General features: G+C 40.7%; 1 protein-coding gene across 1 annotated transcript in view; it reads right to left on the bottom strand.

The window, feature by feature from the left end:
* The window catches only part of SLC7A11 (solute carrier family 7 member 11), a 60018-nt gene extending 37674 nt beyond the window's left edge, over positions 1–22344 (bottom strand). The window contains exons 1-6 of the mRNA XM_059843793.1: positions 21810–22344; positions 19010–19136; positions 14416–14531; positions 6024–6149; positions 3909–4008; positions 736–780 (exon numbers count right to left, since the gene is read on the bottom strand). Coding sequence (XP_059699776.1) covers positions 736–780; positions 3909–4008; positions 6024–6149; positions 14416–14531; positions 19010–19136; positions 21810–22086 — 791 coding nt within the window. The 5' untranslated portion in view covers positions 22087–22344. The remainder of the gene's footprint in view (positions 1–735; positions 781–3908; positions 4009–6023; positions 6150–14415; positions 14532–19009; positions 19137–21809) is intronic.
* Between the last annotated feature and the right edge of the window lie 1113 nt (positions 22345–23457).

Here is a 23457-nt window from a genome sequence, read left to right on the forward strand (position 1 = left end):
CCTAAGAAAATTTAGCCATTAATTTCTTTATCAAGTAAATAGTTTCTTTTCCTCAAAGAAAAAAGAATTTATCTGGAAAGGCACATTTTTCTCTAACTTTTAGAAGAAGTTAGTAGCCTTTTATTATTGGCCCCATGTACCAAAACATATCTACCAAAATAGATGGGACAAATCAAACTCTCCCTAAAAGGACAACTTTTCATGTTTTCCAAGCAGGTGATGTGGGAATATTCAGCTCTGATTTGAAACAGGCTCCAACCCATATCCCCTGTTCAGTTTAATTAGATTGGATGCTTTGTGACATGTATTCAGGGTCCTGCATTTCAGAGACATCTAAAACAAGTAGAACTAAGTACTTGATTAATACTTAAAGACAGCAAAACTGACAAATATTGCAGCAGATAAGTTTCTTGGGCAAGATTTCCCTGTCAGGATATCAGTAGCTTCCACTGAAAGGAGCCACTGATAGTTACTCGTATCCTGAGGAGGAGAACCAGAGCCCTAAAGATCTACTTAATTTTCCACTTTCAGTGCAGATAAAAGCAGAATACATAATAAGGTCACAACAGACCAAAAATAGCAAATTTTCAAGCAGTTGCAATTCAAATAGACACCAGATCTGCTGGAAGGCAAATAGCTTGACCAGCACACAGAACTTCTGAAGATCACTACTTTTACAACATTTTCAATTTTATGACCATTTCTCAAAAGTCAAGCAAAACATTAAGTACGTACTTTTCAGGGTTTTCCACTTCTTCGGTAACAAAATTGAGGTAAAACCTAGAAAATAGTTATAAAATGTATTATAAGATTTATTCTTATATTTTTATTCTTTCACTAAGAATCAAGAAGATGCTCTTAGTTAAGCACTGCTGTTAACTACAGTAGGCTTTACAGGCCCATGTTCAGATTAAGGAGAGTGATATTTAACCTTCCCTTATCCTCACACTCAGGTGGGGAATTCTCAGAAAAGACAGCAAAGTGGGAAAAGAAAAAGAGAGTGACTATGTAAAGTCAGTGTGTAATTAATTATTTTTTTTTTCCCTGATATACCACACAATTAATGGTTTACCCTAATTCCATACATACATACACACATGCACACTTCAAGCTTTATAATCCACTTGTGTTTGCTGCCTTTTACAGTTTCAGGTTATATTGGCAAAAAGTTTCATCAGAGTACTCAGCGAGGGCTCCTTCACAATACAAACAACTGAAGCCTTAGAAAACCCCTCCTAAACCAAGAACTTTCACACGAGTTTGTAGTACAGAATCTCAAACACAGGCTGATAGCTCTGCATGCTTTTGCACAACCCCCAGTACAGGTTGCACTCTGATCAAATTCCAGCAGCATCCAAGGGAGAGCTCTGTATGGGAATTGATAGGAACTGCTCACCAGGCACAGCCCTGCATACAAAGCAACCATAAGCCTCAAGGCCACTGAACCCTCTGTTCTACATTTATTAGTACTCAGTCTGTGCCTGGCTGGATCACAACTGTGCCTGGCTCAGAGACAAAGTCAGATCTTGTCTAATGAAACAGAGCACTCCACACAGCACCTATGCTGGCCTTCTGCTCTTGTGCAGAAAGACAAATGGCACCTGAGCCAGCAGTGCTGCAGTGAATAAACCACTGGTAACCAACCTGGCAGGAAGTCTGGGAGCTTTGGCCCATCAGATGTCTTGGAGCAGAACTGGGTTAGCAGAATAAGTTAACCCTGGCTCGTGGCTTTTCAAAAATAGTGATTTTGTGACTGCGCATGAAATTCTTTGTCACCTCATGCAAAAACATCAGTACTTGTTTTTAAACTTTGTAGTGCAAGGAGCACAGAAGAAGATTTAGGTTAGTTATATGGAGGAAAGTTTTTACAGTGAGGGTGGTGGAGCACTGGAACTGGTTGCCCAAGGAAGCTGGGGATGTCCCATCCCTGGAAGTGTTCAAGGCCAGGTTGCACGGGGCTTTTAGCATCCTGGTCTAGTGAGAAGTCTCCCTATCCTTGGCAGGGGGATTGGAAAAAAATTATATTTAAGGTCCCTTTCAACACAAACCATTCTGTGATAGCCCAGCATCAGTCCTTTTATTGATGCAAAGGCATGTTTCCTTGCATTCTTTTCTCCACTTTTTCAGCCAACATTTTACATACCACATAGTCTACACTTGCTCTTGGCAGGATGAACCCACACACAGAAGAGATACTGATTTTCTTTTCTTCAAAGCTGTATCTTTAAAAATTTACAATTAGAAGTTAACAGTCTTGTGAGCTATGCATAAAATTCTGCCTGCATCCAAGGACACATCACCAACACTTCCAACACTCCTTCAGATTCAGCTAATTGCATGGATTTAGCCCCACGAAACTGATAGTGCAAGGATATTGCCACTCCATTTAATGGTCTGCTCCTCCGTGATGAGATGATGAATTTTAGCTGATGAGAAAGAAAAATAGACAGCTGGGAAGAACCACTAGCCAAATTAGGTCTTTTTCCTGCTAATTTCTTTTATAAGTAGCAAATAAGGACCTTGAAATAAAAGTCAGAATGTGTAAAGGGGAAAAAAAAGGTAATTTTTATTGCAAGGCTGTGAACCATTATGCGAAAAATGGGAAAGAAGCAACAAAATAACAGTATTTTTGATGAAGCATTTTGCAGGAAAGAAACTCTGAATAATATTAAAGAGCTTTTAAAATTACTTTCATACAAAAACTTAGCTTAATATTTAAAAAGTGAGAAAACATCACATGCATAGACATGAGAGACAGAGTCAGTTATAGGAGAAAGGAGGAAGAAAGTAGAGACTCTCCACATAATCAATTCCATTTCTTTGAGGCTTCAAAATGCCAGGCTCTTTTCTTACATATCTATCCCAGATAAAGGCTTTGGACTCTCTTGGGTTTCTTCCCCCGCTGCCATTTAGTATATAAAGTTCTGTTCATACTTCAGTGTGCACATTTATAAGGCTCCTGCAACCAGAGAGTTACAGACAGGCAGAGAACTCCAATGCTCGGCCCATTGTCCTTTTGTATTAAATAAATAAACCCCTTATCTTGCAGCCCTCGCCTTTTGTGCAAGGTAAGGGACTTAGCTGCCTGTGAGGCTATGGAGAGCAAAGGGAAGACCTGCAGACAAAGCTATCTCAAAATAAGCCCACTCTGTGCACTGTAGTCTGCTTCCTTCCCCCCAGGCTGCTGCTGTGAAAGCCCTTTGGCAGAGCCCTCAGGAGCATGAATAAATTGTAAAGGCAGATTCCAGAAGCAGCAGCACCTTTCAAACTAGCTGCTGTGTACTTTGGAGGGAAAAGAGCGAAAGAACTTGAAAGTTCTAAGCAGGACACCTGAAGGTGGATTCTCGTACCTTTGCTCACACCTGACTTTTGTGGAAGCCAGTTGCACTTCTTTTAAGTATGGTCCAAATCTCTCAGACTAAGAAGTGTAAAAATCTAGAGATTTTTATTCTATTTTGTGGTCCATACCAATCTCATTGTTTCTTACTTGTCAAATACTGCTTTTACAAAGCAAGGCTAAGGGCCACTTTCTAACAGAATCATAGATTTGTTTTTTATATAATTACTGACTTCTTCAAAAAAATTAAAGCTTCATTAGTACTTTTATCCTTTTATTAAAATATTTAATGAAAAAATGAAGATTATTCCTTTCTTGTAGTGTGATTATTGTGGTGGTCAGTGCATGTTTATATATTGTACACTGAAAAAGAAAATCTTTCCTTTGCAGAGCTGCTTGCGCAATGACCACTGAGCATATGGAACAGTGGTGACAACTACCCCAGCTGTATGATGTAGCTTGGCAAAAGATGTAGAATGTGCTACTCATTGCTCCATATAAATAAATAGCTTTGTTAAAGCACATTAGTGTTTGTTTTCAGGACAAATACGTATAAGTTTCATCTACTTACCAGCCTGAATAGGCATACATTCCTGAATAGAAAGCAAGTGGTAATCCCATAACACTGGCATCATTCCCTGCAAAGGCATTTTTAAAGTGCTGTGTTTCTCCTGCAAAATCAACAAAAAAGAAAAAAAGTTGAAAAATAAGCTGTTTGGTCACAACTACTTTAAAAAAAAAATAACACATCATGGAACATTTAATCACCCAACAGTTCACTGACATGAAGTTCTGCCCTTGACTTTAAATTCTGACCCAACCCTTGCAGCCATAATCTGCCAGCAACTGTAAAAGGCTTTGTGGAATCTGTATTCATGCAACAGGAGAATTTGACCTATTCGTTTCTTTAGGATCATGCTGAGCTTGATGACACTCACTGCTCTGTCATTTCCAGCAGTGACTTACATCACCATGAAAGAGCAGAATGAGCTCAGCAGTTTTTGATGTGGAAAATTTCACTTGTTCAACATTTTAATCAGAAGGAACTTTGCTGGCATTTCATTCAGAAGAAACATTTATAAGATAAATAAACCCAAAATCCTAAACATTTCTACCATTGAAAAATTATTTTAGTAACGCCCTACCATGATAATCAATACTGTATTAATATTATATCGAGTAAGAATTATCTACATACCTATAAATGCAAATATGCAACACTTTTGTTATGCTCTCATTCATTTGCAAAGTGCTTTATGGTTTGTAAAGCGTCCCTACCATTTCCTAAATTTCCTGAGAAGCAATGATCCTCCACAGATATGGAGCAGGAAGAAACTTAATTAATTCAGAGCTAAATTAGCAATGAGCTAGCTCTGCCCTTTGCTCTGTTTTTACTAAAATCTCAGTCAAAATTCCCATTGAAGCAGAGGCTTTTTGGTTAAGGGAGGAACTCTGGCCAGAAGAAGGTCCCAGTGAGAATCAGGGACACTAGCTGAGCTAATTCAGGGCAATAACCCCCAAGCAAACCTGGGTTTGACCTGCTCCAAAGGTCTAGGAAAAGTGGGGTGGATGGTAACAGAAAGAAATTTTGCACATTTCATTTGTCATGTGCAACAGGAAACGGCATTGCAAGTGCCAGAAAGAAAGTGAAAAACAAGAAAACAAAAATAGTGAATCAGCGGAATACTACACAGGAAAACCTTTCTTTCAGAGTTTATATTAACCACAGAGAGCCACCTGTCCCTGACAAACTGAGCTCACTGCACAGACTAACACTGTGCTCTTCATTTGGATGGGACATAGCCCAAAACTGTGACAGCTTTTGTTAGATAAAATCTGCCACCAATACACTCAAGAGGGCTCCCTGCTCTGCCCCTGTGTGGTGAATGGCTGCTTGTGCTTGGTGTGGTTGTTGTAGGGAAGGTGACCTGGGGCTTGTCACCATCGCACATCTGCTGCTCAGAGGGCTGGAATGGGAAAGTCTCTACAGGTAGCTGAGCACCTGTCAGTGAAAAGAGGGCCTTTGCAAGGGCATATAGTGACAGGGCAAGGGGAAATAGCTATAAACTGACAGAAGACATGTTTACACTAGTGTCAGGAAAAAATCCGCCCTGTGACAGTGATGAGGCACTGGAACGGATTGTCCAGAGAAGCTGCCCAGGATTCTCTGAAAGTGTTCAAGGCTTTGGGTGGGACTTTGAGAAACATAGCCTGGTGGGAGATATTTCTGCCCACTGCGTGATTTTGTGGTTTTGTGAATTAGGAGTCCCCTCTAGCACCACACACATGTACCATGACTAGGGACTAGGGCAGTCAGAGCAGCCATCCTGCCTGGGCTAGGCATGTGCTCTGGGGAGGTGCATGTGCATCTGCCTTTAAATCCCATCCTGCCCCTTTCACAAAGTTCAGGCCAAAGACAGATTACAGAGAAGAGCAGTCCATTTGCTCCTCGGAAACGCAAGTCTGATTGGAATAGTCTCACTGGCATGCTGAAGGAAATACCAGTTCATCCCAGTGTAGTTCCACTTCTTATCAATGACATGACAGTACAGAGCCTCAGTTAAGCAAGCACAGACTAATTAAGAGATTTTGCTGCTATAAGCATTATGTGGAGGAGGCAAGTGGGGAAAGACAGCTGAGGGTAAAGATAAAAGCTCTTTAAAAGCATTTACTTTTCATTTCATACCTTTAATTAGCTGATTAACTCCAGGGACTATAATTATCAGAATTGCTACAAGCTTACAAAAGGTAAGGAACATCTGAATGCGGGCACTCCAGCTGACACTTGTGCTATTCAGGACCATCACCAGTGCTGTGAGGGGGAAAAAGAAAAGTCAGAAAGAAATAATTGTCACTAAATTCTTTGCCAGCAGAGAGGTCACACAAACAACAGACCCTGATGCGTTAAAGGAAATACACCCTGATAACCCTCTTCAGCTCTTTTCTTCCCTCTTCTCCCATCCCCCTTCAAGGTACCACACCAAAGCCTTGAGCTGAGCCCCTGTGCCTCGCCCACTGCACTGACCATCCCTCTGTCCCTTCTCTGCCTGCCGTCCTTCACACCAAATTGCAGCTTCGTTGACCCAGAACTGTCAGCTGCTGGTGGACAACTGGCTGGCAGGACACTTCTTCAGATGAAAGAAATTAATTGCCCAACTCTTGTCACTCCAGATTTCTTTGTCAGTGTTGCTTTGAGTAGAGATTTGCATTTTTCATAAAACAATAACAATAACCATATTGAACTTTCTCACCCTCATTTAGGCCATACATAAGTTTGTAAATGCTTTACCTCTGGTCCTCTTTTCCACATTCTCCCCCCTTTTGGCTGTACCACCAGAGATGCGGGAGGGCCAGAGTGCAAGTACTGTGCCCACTCTTGCTAGGAATCAGTGGAGAAACAGAGACCTTTTACTTCTTGAAAACAATGCCCAGGTCTGCAGCCCACCAGCATGTGGAGAGATCAGTGAGAAGGGTATTTCCATCCTGCCTGGTCAGCTTGCATCTCCTTCTGTGTCAGGGACAGCATCTTCTAGCATTTCCTACAGCACTGACTGACAGGAGGAGGGCAAGTCCTGTCATTTTAGTGCCACTTATTCTAGTTTACTTAAACTGAAGAAGTTTAGAAATTAAAAACAAAAATCTCCCTAAAGAATGGAAGATGGGAGCCATTTTACTCAGTTTTACAATCTCTTTCCCCTGCTGCTCCAGGTTAACATGGTCAAGCATGCTCCTCTCTTTCTTGCCATCATATGGAGCCAAGGAAGAAGCTCCTCATCTCAATCCTCCTGTAAATCAAGCTCTCTCAAGTGCAACAGTTTGTGTAAATCATCAGCCACATCACACATCTCAAGACACACAAAAGCACAATTTCTTAGTTTGTAGGAGCTAGCATTGTAAATCTGGCATGGTGAAGGTTTTCTGGAAAAAACCCCCACGGATTTATCTCAAGTCTTTTATACAGTTTCTCTTCACCAGCAAGGTTAAAAAATATTTAAAAATCTTCTCATTTCAACTGAAAGTAGTTTGAGTTTAATGGAAAAGGGAGAAAATTCCAAGTAATTTGGATCCCAATGTATTTTTCATATATTTTTAATAAAATAAAAATTCCAAGGGGAAAAAAAAGTATTTTCTAGAATTTTTATTTGGGAAAGAGACAGTTCCACTCTCAAATGAGCAATTTACAAGTCAATATATATTCACAACACCACCTAACACAATTTTTTCACCAGAAAGGGTCTTGGAGATCAAAATATTTACTCAGTTCTGTATCTCACCATATTTCAGAGCTGAAGTGTTCTGAAGTCACAAAAAAATCTCTTAGACCTCCACAACGTTTCACTTGAGACCCAAACACTACTTTTTTTCTTTTGCTACCTATATTGGACAGGCAACAGAAAATCCCAGGGCCCTGATTGATTACTCTGTTGTTCCAAGATTACATTGACATATCTTGACTCATTTAAATTTTGAAAGATCCCTTTAGGTTGCTGACCAATAATAGTGCTGTTTGAGTTTCCCCTTCTTTCCCTGAGGCTTGATTACCAACAAGACTAACAACCGTTATTTAAGCAAAATATATTTAAAATATTCATTTGACCAAAAGTCCTTAAGTTATAAAAAAATCTAGTGCCCTAGTCAAGCACTAGCTTATTTTAATTTTCCTAGAAGACTCAGGATATAATACTTCTGTATTCATGCCAAGCCCAGGCATGGATCAGAGCACAAGAAATATCAAGGAGGAGTTTTTTTGTAAGAGAATCTGCAATTTGATACCCAGTTTACTAAGAGTTCAAGTTGACTGCAGCAATCAGTCTGTCAATCTTACACAGGTCAGAGTAGGTAACATGAGTGAGGAGAGCTCCTCCAGGTCTTCTAATGTGCTGGTTTCACCTTCCTGATACACATATGAGAATGTTACTGGATGCTATGGCCTCAAACACTCAGGAATGGGTCAGCCACAACTTCTCTGGATAACCTGTGCCAGTGTCTTACCAGCCACATCAGAAAAATTTCTTCCATATATCTAATCTAAACCAGCCCTTTTCCAGTATGAAGACATTTCCCCTCATCTTGTTGTTGCAGTTTAAATGGAAATTAAACCTGGCAGCTGCTTGCTCAACTCCCCCCTTTCTCCCTGCACCCACCACTGGAATGAGGAGGAGAATCAAAGTAAAACTTGTGGGTTGAGATAAGAACAGTTTAAGAATTGAAAACAAAGTAAAATACAGTGAGAAAGTAAAGGATAATAATAATAATTATGACAACAAAAAGGAAAAAAACAAGTGCTGCACAATACAATTGCTCACCACTCACTGGACAGTGCCAGAGCCCCCGTTCCCAAACCCAGATCAGATGCCCTTTCATTTAAATCCTCCCACTTCATACACCAGGCATGGTGCTCTATGGTGTGGATTATCCCTTTGGTCAGTTTCAATCACCTGTCCTGGTTGTGCTCCCTCCCAGTTTCTTTTGTGAATCTCCTCACTGGCAGAGCATGGAGGCAGGGAAAAAATGCCCTTGACTATGGTAAACTGGACTTAGCAAAAAACCAAAACATCAGCCTGTTACCAACACCATTCTCATTCCAAATCCAAAACACAGCCCTGTAATAGCTACTGAGAAGAAATTAACTCTAACCTGGTTGAAACCAGGACACCTTACTGTGTCCTTATTTGTAAATAAGTCCCTTGTAAAAGTCCCTTGTAAAAAATCTCTTGATAAAAATGTCCTTTGGTAGTCCTTCACAAGAGCAAGTGCAGACTTGGAGGACTGCAATAGTAATAATTCAGGTTGCAGAGCTGAGAGCTAAGTGCTTACAAGTGCTTAGAAAATTTGAGCCCAGTTTTATTTTTTAAAATTTTATTTTATTGTACTTATTAGGCTGTAAGAGTTTACAGTGTTCTTTATCATATAATACTACATAACATAAATGCATTCTTGCTTATTGTAGAATAATAATAATAGCAGTGGTATTTTATAATAAAATATTCAGTCTTAATGGTTCTTGTGCATGACACTTGTCTAGAAATGTGGGGCTTACACCAGCACCATGTGCCGGCAGCATAGTACTGGTTGTGTTAGCAGCTGGGTAGTGAAAGGCAATGGGGAAGTGGAGTCACGAAGAGAGCTGCCAAAAAGCAAGAAAAGATGATGACAGCTGTGCCAGGGCTCAGGAAGGACATTATATTCTGGGACTATGGCCATTAGTCAACACCCCTCTTCTGAATAGGGCCTGTTAGAGATATTTAGAGAAACTGATTGCAGACACTTTGATAAGGGATCACAGCAAATATCTGAAGGAGCAGCAGTTTCTCAGAAAAGCGGAAGTGAAAGGAGGACTCAGGTCTAACTTTTCTAACTAAAAGTCAGGCATTAAGTGTGGCTGCATTCTCAATGAAGAGACAGTTAGCTCCAGAGGATGAATAACAATAGCTCTGTGAGATGCCTATCCCAGATGAGATAGCTTACCTTCAGGAAGTTCCTTTTTCCTCTTTCTCCTCTGTATGGGGAGCACAGAGGATCACCTAAACTAAACTCGTTGCTAAGATGAATCCTAACCAAGAGTAGTGTGGAGGGAGAACAAAACGAGGTACATGAACAATCAAACACAATGGAAACACCAAGCATGTTTTTCACAATCTCCTTCCTTCCACAGACACAGCTATAGACAGATAACAAAATCTAATGGGAGAAGCAGCAGCAAGCATTACATCCTGGCCTACTTTTCAGAATGTATGTACCATTGCCTCAGCAGGAGACCAAGAAAACTGCTCTCCCATAACTTGTCAAACTTTTAGGGTCAAGGCGTTCAAAAATCGCCAAAAAATACCCTCAATTTGCAGACCCTAATGAGCCAATTAAAAGTCACAGGAAGCACAAGAGCACCTATCAGGGCATATTTGCAAGAGCATATCAGAGCAGATCCCTGCTAGCAAAGAGATGTTTTAATGTAAACTGCTTGTCTGACAACTGTCAGCAGTAGAGAGTGTCATCTGCAACATCTGCCGTGATGAGGGAGAAAAAGGTATCTAATTATAGACTCACCTAGACCAATAAGACTCGGGGCTGAAGCATTTGCCAGCAAGCACTGAAAGACCTACAGCTAACCACAGTTTACAAGCAAAACTTTTACAGCCAAAGTTTGGGGTATTTGAGTTTGCTAGCAGACTTCTCAAAAAAAAAAAAAAAAAAAGAGGGGAAATTATATATTATTGCAGTGTAAAATGCCCAAAATACACTTATGAATTAGTGCAAGAACTCATGTGAGTTGGTAAGTGGTTTTCAGTCTCACAGTTTTTAATGGCTGAAACCTGTTTATCTGCTTTCTGACACAGAGGCCATGTGAAAAGTCTGGAAAAGGCTCAGTTCTATTTGGGCGACATATTGATAGAAGAGTTTGATACCTTTGCACAGTCCTATTTATCCCTTGCTGTTACCATTATATTTAAGCTCACCATTAGGAAAAGAATTAATAGATACAAATAAAGCAATATATTAATATAAGGCCTTTTTTGCAGTGATAGGTATGGTGACAGGATGTTTCTTCATGTCAAGAAACAATAAATATGGAGGACTCTATCATCTTTCACTTCAAGAGAAAAACTAATTTTAAACTCTTTCCCCTAAAAAGACTACCTTCAGCATCAGAACAAAGGTTGACAACATCCCTTTGCTTTGTGTCCTGGAGCTATTTTGACCTGCTGGAACAAAGTGTGGAGTTAGAAGGGCTAGTCTCCTGCTTGCATTTTCTTTAGCTGTCCTTCCCTGTTCTGAAGCACATCCAGCTTCTCTCTCCTCTACCTGGTCATTTATTTTCATAAAATTGTAACAATTAGATTTCCTGCCTCTGGAAGTGTTCAAGGCCAGGTTTGATGGGGCTTTGAGCAACCTGATCTAGTGGAAAATGTCCCTTCCCATGACAGGGTGATCTTGAACATCCTTTCCAACCTAAACCATTCTATGAGTCTAGGAAATGTATAGTGTAATAAAAATCTTTGAGACATCTGCTTCTCTTTCACATACAGTTAAATTAACCAAGTTGAGAAAATGTTTATGGCAGACTGACAAATTGAGATCTGCATATCCAGTATTTGATCTAGGCTTTTCTCCTTGTGAAGATTTGCTTAAGAAACACCAAGTGAATTTAAGTGATAAGTTTGAAAATAACAGGAAGGTTTTGCTCAGAGGTTCACAAAGCTGTGGTATCTGAATAGAGACTCCGCACAAACATCCTTCTCTCTACAGAGGCATTGAATGTTTGGACATTTGGGTTGGTTGGCCATGGTAAAAAGAGAAGAACCATAATAGAGGCAACTAAAAATGAAAGCAGCATATTGTGGGACAGAAAATTTGTTTTTACAGATTGTTCAAGATTGTTCTGAACAGGTGATTTTGAGGGGAATTTTGTGCCCAGCATATGTCTTTTTCCTATAAATAATAAGGTTCACAGTTCAAGAACAGGGGATTTTTTAAATGTCACCATGTCCAGTCGTAGCATTTTAACTTTCACCTGATCTACATCTCCTTTGCTCTGTCTTTCCTTTTCCACTGAAGAGGCACAGAGGTGGGGAGCAGAATGGCTGTAGCCCCTCTATGAGAAATATTTTTTGGCAGCTGGTAGAGAAGCAATATTATTTGCCACTCCCCAGCATAATCCTGGTTGCATCCATCTCAGTCAACCTTTTAATAATAGACTTCAGATGCATCAATAGAGATACAGGTGGGGAGAAAAACAAAAAAGAAAGAGAACAGCTGTATTGTGACAAGGACGGAAAAAACTGGGCTACAATACCAGTGAGAGTTTAAAAATCTCCCATGCTGGAGATTTTAAGGCCAGTTTAGAGAAACATCTGTAAGAAATTGTTCAGATAACACTGACTGTGTTTGGGATCAGGGGATCACCTGAAGATTTTTCAAAATTTCTCCCTCTCCTTTCTAGTACAATGAGAAATGACAAGGTAAAACTCTCAGTCAAGGACAGAGTTCAGTGGTGCATCCCACTGCCTTTCCCTGTGCAATGAAGACATACACACAGTCAGTGCTCTCTCATCAGGCAGGGAAGGAAAAGGACCCAGGCATGGGTGAGACAAAGGCATGTCATTTCACTTTCTGATTAACTTGAAATTTTAAGTGGAAACATGCACTACTTTTTGCACCATTATATTGGATTACAAGATCTCCAGGGCTCCAAAGTGTCTGTTCAGCTCACCACCTTAATCTTACTTATCACTCTGCCCACATGCCCAATACCAAACATTTGTAGCAGCTACCACCACAGCAGCTGATTCTTACCACACAAGGATAACATGCAGACACTCCGGGACCCCAGAGCTTAAGTGTAGCAGAAGTTCTAAGAACAACTACAAATGAAACTCCACTGTAGAGAATACTGCAAAGAATGAAGCCCCAGTCTGGCATATCATTGTTTTTCTCAGTGTCAGTCCATTCACCACCACAAGTTTTCTACAAGAATCCCTTCTTTCAGTGATATGCCAGTTCACCCTAACTATGCTGTACAGACCCACTCTGAACAGGAGCACCTGACCTCCCCTCTCCCTTTAGGCTGTGATTACTTCAGCCTAACTCCACCTCCCTGCAACGCTACTCATTTGTTCCATTATTTTGCCAAGCCCTGGCTTATCACACAGATTTTCACCTAAATTAAAAGTAATAAAAATATATTTCAAATTGTTCACCTATTGTGCTTGAATCACATGCAATTAACAAAACGCTTTGATGGAGTCCTCACTTAATATTCCTTTTGTCTCAGTGACCTTAATGTTACTGAACATCTGTTTCACTCCTATCTTGCACTGAAATGTTTTAGACAGATGTAGCTGAGAAAAGTCATTGACCTCAAAATTCAAACTCCTAATTCAATTATTCCTATGAAACCTATAGGTTTGTGCATAATTAAGTTAGAAAGGAATGCAATCACATACTGATTTTTTAACACTCCCAGCAGAAAGGAAATCTTACGGAGAGAGCTCCCACAAAAAGCCACAGTAACCTGGAGATTGGAAATTTAAATGTCAATTGAACTCCTTGCCCTGAAGAAAAAAAAGTCATCTGAACCTATTATTGTGCAAAACTGATGGGGTCTCCTGTGGGCCTTTGATCATTTTGCATGTCTTAATTCCTTTTTCCAGTCTTTTTGTTTCTGATATGTGCACTGAGCAAATTTAAAGGAACAATCTGTTACTAATTACTCAGGTCTACTCTGCACTCCCTCCCATCACAGCTGAATTCCAGTGTATGCCCACAAGGAGCATTCTCACCTGTGACCAGGCAGACCTGGAAACAAGCCTCTAATGCTACAAGCTCCAGAGTCCCATTCCCATCATCTTTTGTGCCTTCCCATTGCACGCATCCTCCACACCAGCCCAGGTACACTGTAAAGCCTCTGCTCTCAGAGTAGTGCCCCTCTTTCCACTGCAAATACTGGATTTCTGTAACCCTAAATGATCCCTTTGACACTAACTACAAAGTTAGCAAGTGTAGGACAACAAGCCAGCAGCAACCATGCACCAGGCTGTATATTCTGCTCTCAAAATTCAGTTCCTGCTTTCTGAACCCCAAGTGCCTCAAGAAGGATTATTGCCAGGATGGAAAGAGTGGGACTGGGGAAGATGACCTCATGTTGCTGTCTGCACTCAAGAGAACTACATTTCTTGGTGACATCATACTTGGCATTCAGCTGCCTCCTAAAACCAAGGTAGAGCAAAGCACTTAAAGAAGGTAATCATTCTTCCATATCTCTGGCACTGCCTCGTCATCTCTTAGGGACTGAAATTGCTTCTACAAAAAATAATGAAAATTTGGCCATAAATTCAAGTGGCAACAGAATCAGCCTTGACAATAGATTTTCCCTGCCATTGTTAAAGTCTGCTGTTCTTTTTGCTCCCGCGTTTGTTCACAAACACACACACACAGGCAAAATGTCACCCAGGTGCCCCTGGCACTGGGTGCAAAGTAATTAATGATTTACACCAAGCAAGCAACAACCTGCTCAGTGTGCTTTATTTTTTATCAATTTATATAACCTTTTCCTCCCCTGAAAGCTAAAATTGGACACTTACTGATGCCAACAGCTGTAATAAGTTTAATCGCAAGTTCTGGGATTTCACACTGCATAAAGAAAGGCTCCAAGATGTAGCGTCCAAATGCCAGTGATATCACTGCTGTGGCAGCAGGGCTGGAGTGAAACAAAAACAAAGTCACAAAATTAATCTGCAATAGTACATAGTTATTTTTCTTACTGGATCGTGCTGTAACTTCACTATCAGAGAACTGTGAACCTTAATTTTGGTGTTTTTTTGAAGCTTTGCTGACACACACCACAGCTTCTGAATGTAGCACTGCTCAGTGATTCTGGTCTTGACAGCAACAATTCTTACCAGGGTAGCTCTTATAACTTCCATGTTGCAAAGCAGTCATAATCAAAAAGTATCAACAGAAATAACACCTTGGTGACTTGAAGTGAACATAGCCAGTGAGAGGTATAGCAGATTTGTCTTTCCAAACAAGCTGTGGGTCTGCAGGTAGATAAAACTAGCATTGGGAGATAAAAGAAACAATGGGAAGGATTCCACTGATTGATGAATGGAAAAAGATATTTGCTTTTACAAATGAACTTTATGTTTGCTGATAAATGAAATTTGACGTTGCAAGATAAAAGAAACAACGAGGAAGAAAAGCTCCTAAATTCCATAAGAATTAAAAATTGAAAGGGAGGGTTGTGAATTAGAGGGAAATCTTCAGTATCAGGTGTATCAGGAAGTCTGTACCTCTCACGTACCTCAGAAATGGGGAAAGAGAGAAGGGAAATGGGGCCGGGAAATTAGGATAAAAAGGGGACTGTGCCCTCCAAAAATTTGAGAGATCCCAGGGGCATGCCCCATGGCCTGTTCTTTTATTCGAACAAAGCCAAAAAGGAGTCCTCTGTCTCCTTTTTGGACATAAACATCTGGTGTTTTTGGATTAATTTTCCTAACACCAGGATCAGATTATGCGGGCAACACCCTGCTCAAAAGTAGCTGAATTTTAGTGGCCAGATATATCTCACCCCTCAGAGACAAAAGCAAATGGATTTCATTCATAGTGAGAATTCTGGTTTACTAAAATAAGCATCCAATATCTACACAGATCTTTTATTAAATTCTGGGATTGTCCAAATGGGATTTTCTAAAATACAAACAGAATTTTTTCCTTTTATTGACTAACAGTTTCCTGGCACTGCAGGTAAAAGCAAAAATCCCTGTATTATGCCATAGAATACCACAAAACAAAGGAATATGAAGAAAGACATAATGTTTCTTCATTTGGTCAGTTAGTGCTTTTCATAGTAAGAGTTAAGCTCTCCAACACCCCACAGCGTTGTTGCATTTACAAATTTGAAATCCTCATAATATTCATACAGTCTTTCTCTTCAAGGGAAGCTAATTGTTTGACAGAAACCTTAGCCCTGACACACATTAGTAGCAAATTAGCCTGTGCCTGCATGTTACTGTTCATGTTCCATTTGGGAGGACATTTTCACTCTTTTTAGGACAGCTGGTGGCATCTGTGGTTTATCACATACACACCGTAGGACTAAAGGACACATGATTCTCAAAGGATTTCTGAGTTGAACAAGAGTCCATGCAAATTTCTTGTGAAAAAATCTGCAACAACTCACTTCACAGAATTTTGATTAAAATTCTATGGAACGGGGTAAAAATTCTGCAGAGACGTTGTTGTTCTCCATCAAACAATAAAAGAATTTCCCACTAGGGAGCTGCACCATGGAAACAAAACCCACTTTCTTTGTGTTATGACTCAACCCAGAAGTCACACACTGTGTTGGACCAAGCTGCAGAGCAGTACAGAACAGAACAATCTGCCTCAGTAAGTTTCTGCATGGATGAGCAAGGGCTGCTGCATGTGCATCTCCCACGCATGGGGATGTTCTTCTCACTGGCCAAAAAATGGCTTTGCAAATTTTGTCTGGATTTTCACAGACATTTACTGACTTTACCTCAGTGCAATATTTCTATTTCATATCAGATGATCACCAGGCTTCTGGCTTTCAAGTACTGCAGGCAGCCTGCCACAAGTGGTTCTGGAGTACCCTAGATCAGATGAAAGATCAGATCTTTGGAGCTGTCCAAGACTTTTTTCCTCCATCCCAGCTCCTTTCCCCAGAACTTGGATTTTGCCCTCCCATTTCAAGGAAAAGCCTTTTTAAAGAAGCAGTCACTGCTATCTATACCACTACGTTTCTAAATGCATAGCTCCTAAATTACAACTCTAATAAATAGCTCTGACATTCCTGTGCCTTGGGGGAGATGCTGCTGGCAGTGCAGTCAATCAGTGGAGGGGGAAGTTCAAAGAATGGAGCAGTACTTTAAAAACCACACAGATGGGTGTTTAGGGACACAGCTTAGTGGTGGACTCAGCAGTGCTGAGTTAATGGTTGGACTCAATCTTGGAGGTCTTTTCCAACCTTACTGATTCTATGCTTTTCCTGTTGCTACAGTGCTCAACAGCTCTGTGTTCAGGAGCAGGTAGAAAGTGCATGACCAGCTTTCACTGAAGGGCAAGCATACAGGAAGATACCAGATGAGGAACAGGGCAGGGTCCCAGCACATACCACAGGTGAGTCTGGCACCTGGCAGCATACTCTCATCCAGCCTTTGTTTAGCAACTACCACAGTGAAGCTCTACAGTCAATGCATTCACACTGCTGTCTTCTCTTGTTTGAAAAGTAGTCGTTGGTGGTTTTTTAAAGGTACATAAATATGTATAAAATACACATGACCCAGCTTTGGGAGAGAAAAAGGTTCACACTGAGTGCACTGAGTGAGAAGCAGTGCAGCGTAAGGCAGAACTAATTGCTATGTGGGCAGTAAGTGTGTCCTCCACTGTCAAGTAGCAGCTTTAAAGAGATATATGAGAGCAGGAAATGTCTGTTTTGGTTGTGACTCCTCCACCAGCCTATGAGTGTGATAATCCTGTAATTTTTCAGAAGAAAAACCAGTCTAGCTGAGACATGTGTGTGCAACTTCATCTGCTGAAAAAAAAAAAATATACATGTATGAGGTCTCAAGTTCTTTGATGGTAGCAGTCAATTAGTTTCCTGATGCAGGACTCAGATATAAAACTCTACACAGTTTCAGCAGTGCTGCTCTGGTCATTACAAGTTACAACACGTATGGCTTCCTCACAGCCTTTCAGATTGGGTGATTAAAGAATCCACTGATGTTCTCTCCCATGCAACAAGATTATTTTCTGGGTGTGGGGCAGATCACGATGACTAAGAACATTTATACAACACTCCTGGGACACTGTTGTACGTAAAAAAGTAATTATTTTGTGAGGAAAGGAATTTATGATGTCTGGTTTCTCGTGGGTGTTGTGCCTAGGTTAATAAGTTCCCTCTGCCGAACCAGGTGCAGATTAAGAGGAAGATTTTTAACACTGTTCCCTTTTGTTGATTCTCTGATGTGAAACGATATAGCTGTTCACAGCACTGTGAAACATAGGTCTCATTCCACTGCCTGTTTTTTTTCTTGGCAAAAGGTTCATACAGTTGAGGCATCTGCCCTTTCACCACATTGGCTGGAAATTATGCAGTTAATTCAAAGGTTACGTTTTGGTAGGGAGGTTGTGTTGGACCATCTGACATACAAAATTATTTCCTCTGGAAACAACACAAGGATTTACAGAATCATAATGACTCAGCACCATCAGCACTTTTAAACTCAACAGTCTATGCTAGGACTTGTCAGTGTTATGTAAACGTAGCTGTGACTTGAAATCATGCTTGTGGCCTCATTTGTGACTAATCTGCTGATTGCAGAAGAGGGGAAAGAAGCGCTAACCAGCCTGAGGCGAGGGATGGAGCATTCCCAAAGTCATTTTGTATAAGTGAGTTGCCCTGTTCTACATGTAACAAGATCTCTAAACTCAGCAAAACTCTAAAAATAAAAGGAGAGGGTACACGTGAGTTTGATACGTTGATCCATTTACATTATGAAAGTTTATTTTATACTGTTCAACACCTTCATATTGTAATTCTTCTGCACAATGCCAAAGGCTGCATGAGTCACAGCTTACACACCAAGGCAATATATTGGACATTTTAGGTATGTGAAGACAATGTTTCTTTATTTGATCAGTTAGTGTTTTTCAAAGTAAGAGTCAAGTTCTCCAACACCCTACAAAAACAAAAAAGCAGGGCCCAAGCTGACATATAAAGCATACATGGTGCCCCTAACTCTGAAAACTACTGGACAATAGTTTCACCAGGAGTTATTCCTGTATCCATTCCTGCAATTGCTCCAGAAGGTGGTGCCAAGACTGAGAAAAGGTAAAAGTGACTTCTCTCTTTCACTGTACCATATCTAGGTATGGCTAACAACATTATTAGTGACATCAATGGACATAGTAAGTTTACCAAAATTAAGGCAATTAATTGAATTTTTGTGGCAAGGAGTTCTCATTTCCCCCATATATGCACATTTGTCTCCTTGAGCAGTTCAAAGCTGATGAGCAGAATAGCTTTTTTAAACTCTCTGAAGCAATCATAGTGAAAGAACACACTTGCCAAAATATATTTGATTTTTATCTTTTTGCCCAACATATAGAGATTTTTCTTTATGACTGATGAGTGCAGAGTCATGATACACTTACCGAATGATGAGGAGTTCAACCCAGACCCTCACAAAAGCAGGTAATGGGCCAAAGGCCTCCAGGATATAGGTGTAGTGACCACCAGATTTCTTAATGCATGTTCCTAGTTCAGCATAGCAGAGGGCACCTGTGAGAATTCAACAGTGCCAACATGAGAGATATCCAGAAACACCTATCAAAACATTTATAGCCTAAACAACAGAGCTTCTTCCATGGTATCACAACTACTTTTTCTATTTTTAAAATTTTTTCCAATTAATTTTGTAAGTTTTAATTCACTCAGCTAGACATGCAGTAAACCAAACCATTTATCCAGTTATATTTAAAGCCACTGGACCAGCTATTTGCAATTACTACTCTGCTTCTCAATATCTTGTGAAGAGGGACAACAAACTGGAGTGTCACACCAGCCACCCTACTTCCCAGGCAGCCAGAGTGCACCACTAAATGAAAGATTTCTGACCCATTTTCTTGTTATCAAATGATAACAGGCTGATCTATTCCTTTCAGCCTTAGAGATTCCTGGCTCCAGCTCTGAAGGTCTGAAAACTGTATTACCTCTCCTCAGCCATGGGCAAAAGCAACCAAATGGCCAAAATTTGGAAGCAGGATCTGCAGAATAAGAATTTTCCTCAAAAGTACTCCTAACATCCTCCATACAAAACTCAGGGGATGGCTTAGTCACAGCTTTTCAACACTGATGGATTGTTTTTGTGCACTGCAAACAGCAATGAAAGGTCAGGAACCATCAGCCAGCTACAAAGCCGGGGATTCACAGCTCCACAGGTGGACCACATCAATAGTGTTCCACAACCAATAAACACAGGCAGCCCTCTTGGAAGACTCTGAGAAACCAGTAATAAACAGTAATAAAGTTTGTTAGCACTGCATCACACAGAGTTAAGATCAGCAACATAGAGGAACTCATTTCAGCTCTCTTCCCTGCACACCTTTACATCACAACACCTTTAGATAAGAACTACAGTTGTCAAAATCACATCACATATGCAAGCCCATCAAAGTTGTACCACATGATGACAAATCCTCCAGCCTCGTTCATTTGTTTTGTTTGGGACTTTGCAAAAATGTGGCAACTTTTATCTGCTATTCTGTAGCTTACCTGAAGATGCGTTTAAAGGCATCCTTACATTAAAAAAAGGTGTTTCTGCATTTTCTTTTGCCAGCCTCTTCTGCTGAGGTTCAGGATGAAATTAAATTGTGTTTTAATATACGTTCTAAACACAGCCTCAGCAAGACCTTATGTGACCTCTACATGTGATTTAATTATAATTAAGTCATGCAGGGAACTAAAAACCAAAATATTAAATTTAAAAAATTCAAGAACATCCAAAAAACAAACAAACTGTAATAGGTCTATTCTGAGAACAAGACACTATCTTTTGCTGTGCCAATTTACACAGTTCTTCATATCTAGAGGTCTGGAAAAAGACCTAAAAAATCTGTTTGATAAAAGAGAGAGGGTGGTTTTTTTGTTGTTTTGATTTGGGTTTTTTGTGGGTGTTTTTTTGGGTGGTTTTCTGTCTGGGTTTTGTTGGGTTTTTTTTCCGTACAGACTTTATCTCACAGCCAGAAGATTACTACTGCTAAAGTTATAGCAATAAATGCAGTGCTTAAGCAAATTCTGGGTTAAGTAACTCAAAAGACCAAGGTCTTTTGACAGGGTTACAAATAGGATCTGAGGTTTTTCTAGATAGGGGAATTTTGTTGCAGGCAGATCTTCCATATTTTGTACAAGAGATTATGCTGCACATTGTACCCATACATTTATCATTTGGCCCAAATGTGTCCTAACTTACTCGACTGTTTGTTTGGCCTGGGTGGGTTTAGCCTGTGAAGAATATTTCTTTTAAGTTCAGAGCCAATTTACAAGGTGGTATTTGCATGTTCCGCCTATTAAGTAGACACTTAGTCTCTCTTTGTCCTCCTCGCCTCCTGCCAGTAAACAAGCAGTTTCCCTTTTAAATAAAGCCAATATTCATGGTAGTTCTTCAGTTTCTTTGAGATTAACTCATCAAATAGGTCAATGAACCCTCAGTCCCACAGAGGCCAGGGTGGGGTTTTCCACTCTGAATGAGGGTTTTGTATACAGAACAACTTAACTGGACTTCTTCATAATTCAAAACTCTTCAAGAATACAAAGAATTAACAAAAACTCCCACAATATGCAGGCCAGCAATAAAACTCCCAGGGCAGATTTGCTTCCATCACACTATTTTTTGTATCCCAATCTTTCAAAGCAACATCATGAGTGAGGAAGGAAGAGCTGGGAAGAGGGGTTATTAGTATTATTGTTTTGCTCCCCTTCATGCCAATACAGCTTACCTACAGTAGGAATTCATCCTCTCAGACCTTGCTCTAACCTCTGGGGAACTAGTCTGAGCTGTCTAAACATTTCAGTGGTGTTCAAGAAGCGTGCTCATCCAGGTGCCAGGGCTTTACAAGCAAACTATAAATACGTCTTACAGACTAGAGAAAAACATAAAGCACATTCTATAGGGAAAAATGCTCATTTAGTTTTCCTGTTCCTTTAGGGACCCATTAAAAAAATATATAAAATTTATGCTTCCAGCTTTCACCAGCTGGTGCCAGGAGTGGGGGGACAGAGGTTGCAAATCTTTGCACCCTCCACAAACCCATCACGAAGCACAGACCTTCTGTAGTCCCATTGGTGCTCAAGCTCTGCACTCTGACTTCCTATCCAATAGTAAAATCAGAGAAATAATCACAATAATTCACCGGCTGCCCCTCTAGACCAATTAGAAACTTTTCAGAGACTTACCAAAAAGCGAGAGGATACCACATACTGTCCAGACAGTCAAGGACATGCCCACGCTGCCTGTGTTCTTCAGGATGCCTTTGGGAGAGATGAAGATGCCAGCTCCAATGATAGTGCCAATTATGATGGATATCCCCCTCAAAAGCGTCACTTTCTTCTTCAGCACAACTCTCCCCTCCTGGGCTGGCTGTCCGCTGTCCAGAGAGGACAACTTGCCATTAGCTTGTCCCTGCAAGTAGCTTCCATTAGAGACCGTGGGCACAGCAGCTTTCCTAAACATGCTACAGTGCCACCAGCACTCTGCTGGCAAGCACAGGCAGAAAAGTTTTCAGCAGAAACTGAAGGGGGATTTTTCCCTCTCTATGTAGCCAACTACTTTGTTTCTCTTATCTTTCCAGCTGCTCAGTACACACAGGTAACAAGCTCTTAAAGAGTATGTGAGCCCTTCCTGTGATCCAAGCCCAGCTCAGGAACACCTGCGTTTTCACACTGTGGTACTGCCCTATCATTGGAAACCAGCTCAGCTTCCGCATGGACTTGTATTTAAGCTCTTGTCATACCAAGTTACTTTAGCTGAATGATGATGCAAATTCTCCAGGTTTGCATCAGCCATTTGAAAAACCGCTGGCATTACTCAGCATTTCTTTTTTTTTTTTTTCCCTTTTTTTTTTTTTTTTTTTTTTTGTTGTTGTTGTCTTTCCTTTCCCCCCCTTTTTTTTTTTTTTTTTTTCCCTTTTTAAACTGTACGGGCATGTTGTGCAACTGACCTGGGGGTGGTGAGAAGAACAAAGCACTCACAAGAACTCGAGCCAAACCTCACCAATCAATGCGAGCATATCACCCTCGACACCCCGAGACACACTCCCAATTTTTTTAAAGCAGCTCAGAGCCAGAAACAAAAGCCTGCCTAAACATAAAGCTCGTCAGAGCACAAGGGGAAAAGAAATCAAACAGGATACGTCATCCCTGGGTCTAATCCAATTTCATTCTCGAAAAACTCCCAACAAAAGTTCAGTTTGCGGGGGCTGAACTTCTAGTGTCGCAGTTGATCCGCCTCTCCCACGTCCGTGTTACTCATTTGGAAATCTCTGCAGGGACCAGGACACACCGTAAAGGATCCGCAGAGCCCCGGTGTTACCCCAGTTATTTAGCAACAGCCCCCAGTCAGCCGAAGGAGCATACAGGCGTTATTTCCACAGAACAGGCATTTTGGTAGGTGCAGCTGTTTTCCGGGATGTCAGGAAAAGGCACCGTAACACCTCTTTGTTAAAATGCACCGCAAAGGTTCACAGCCACCTCGCAGTGGTGTGAGCAGGCAGCAGCAGGGCAACACCCCCGAGCACAGGATCGCCAACAGCTCAGGAATCAGAATGGCATTTCTGGGTTATCCCTGATAACACAAAAATCCGCAGAGCTCCCCTGACCAGATAAACAGGTAATCAGATCAGATTTGCTTCACCTGCTCCTTTAAATTCAAACGGAGCAATTAAAGTGTTGAAAAGAGGTGCTTTCTCCTAAAACAGAGCAAAAATCAATAGCCTTCAAGCATTTTTGACCTATCAAGGAACAGCCTTTATAACATATGCCAAGGGGGAAAAATTCTTCGTGGTATAACTATAGCAGCTGCTAATAGCTTCAGATTAGATCAGTG

The sequence above is a fragment of the Haemorhous mexicanus genome, chromosome 4 (assembly GCF_027477595.1).
Source record: "Haemorhous mexicanus isolate bHaeMex1 chromosome 4, bHaeMex1.pri, whole genome shotgun sequence".
In the NCBI taxonomy this organism is placed as follows: domain Eukaryota; kingdom Metazoa; phylum Chordata; class Aves; order Passeriformes; family Fringillidae; genus Haemorhous; species Haemorhous mexicanus.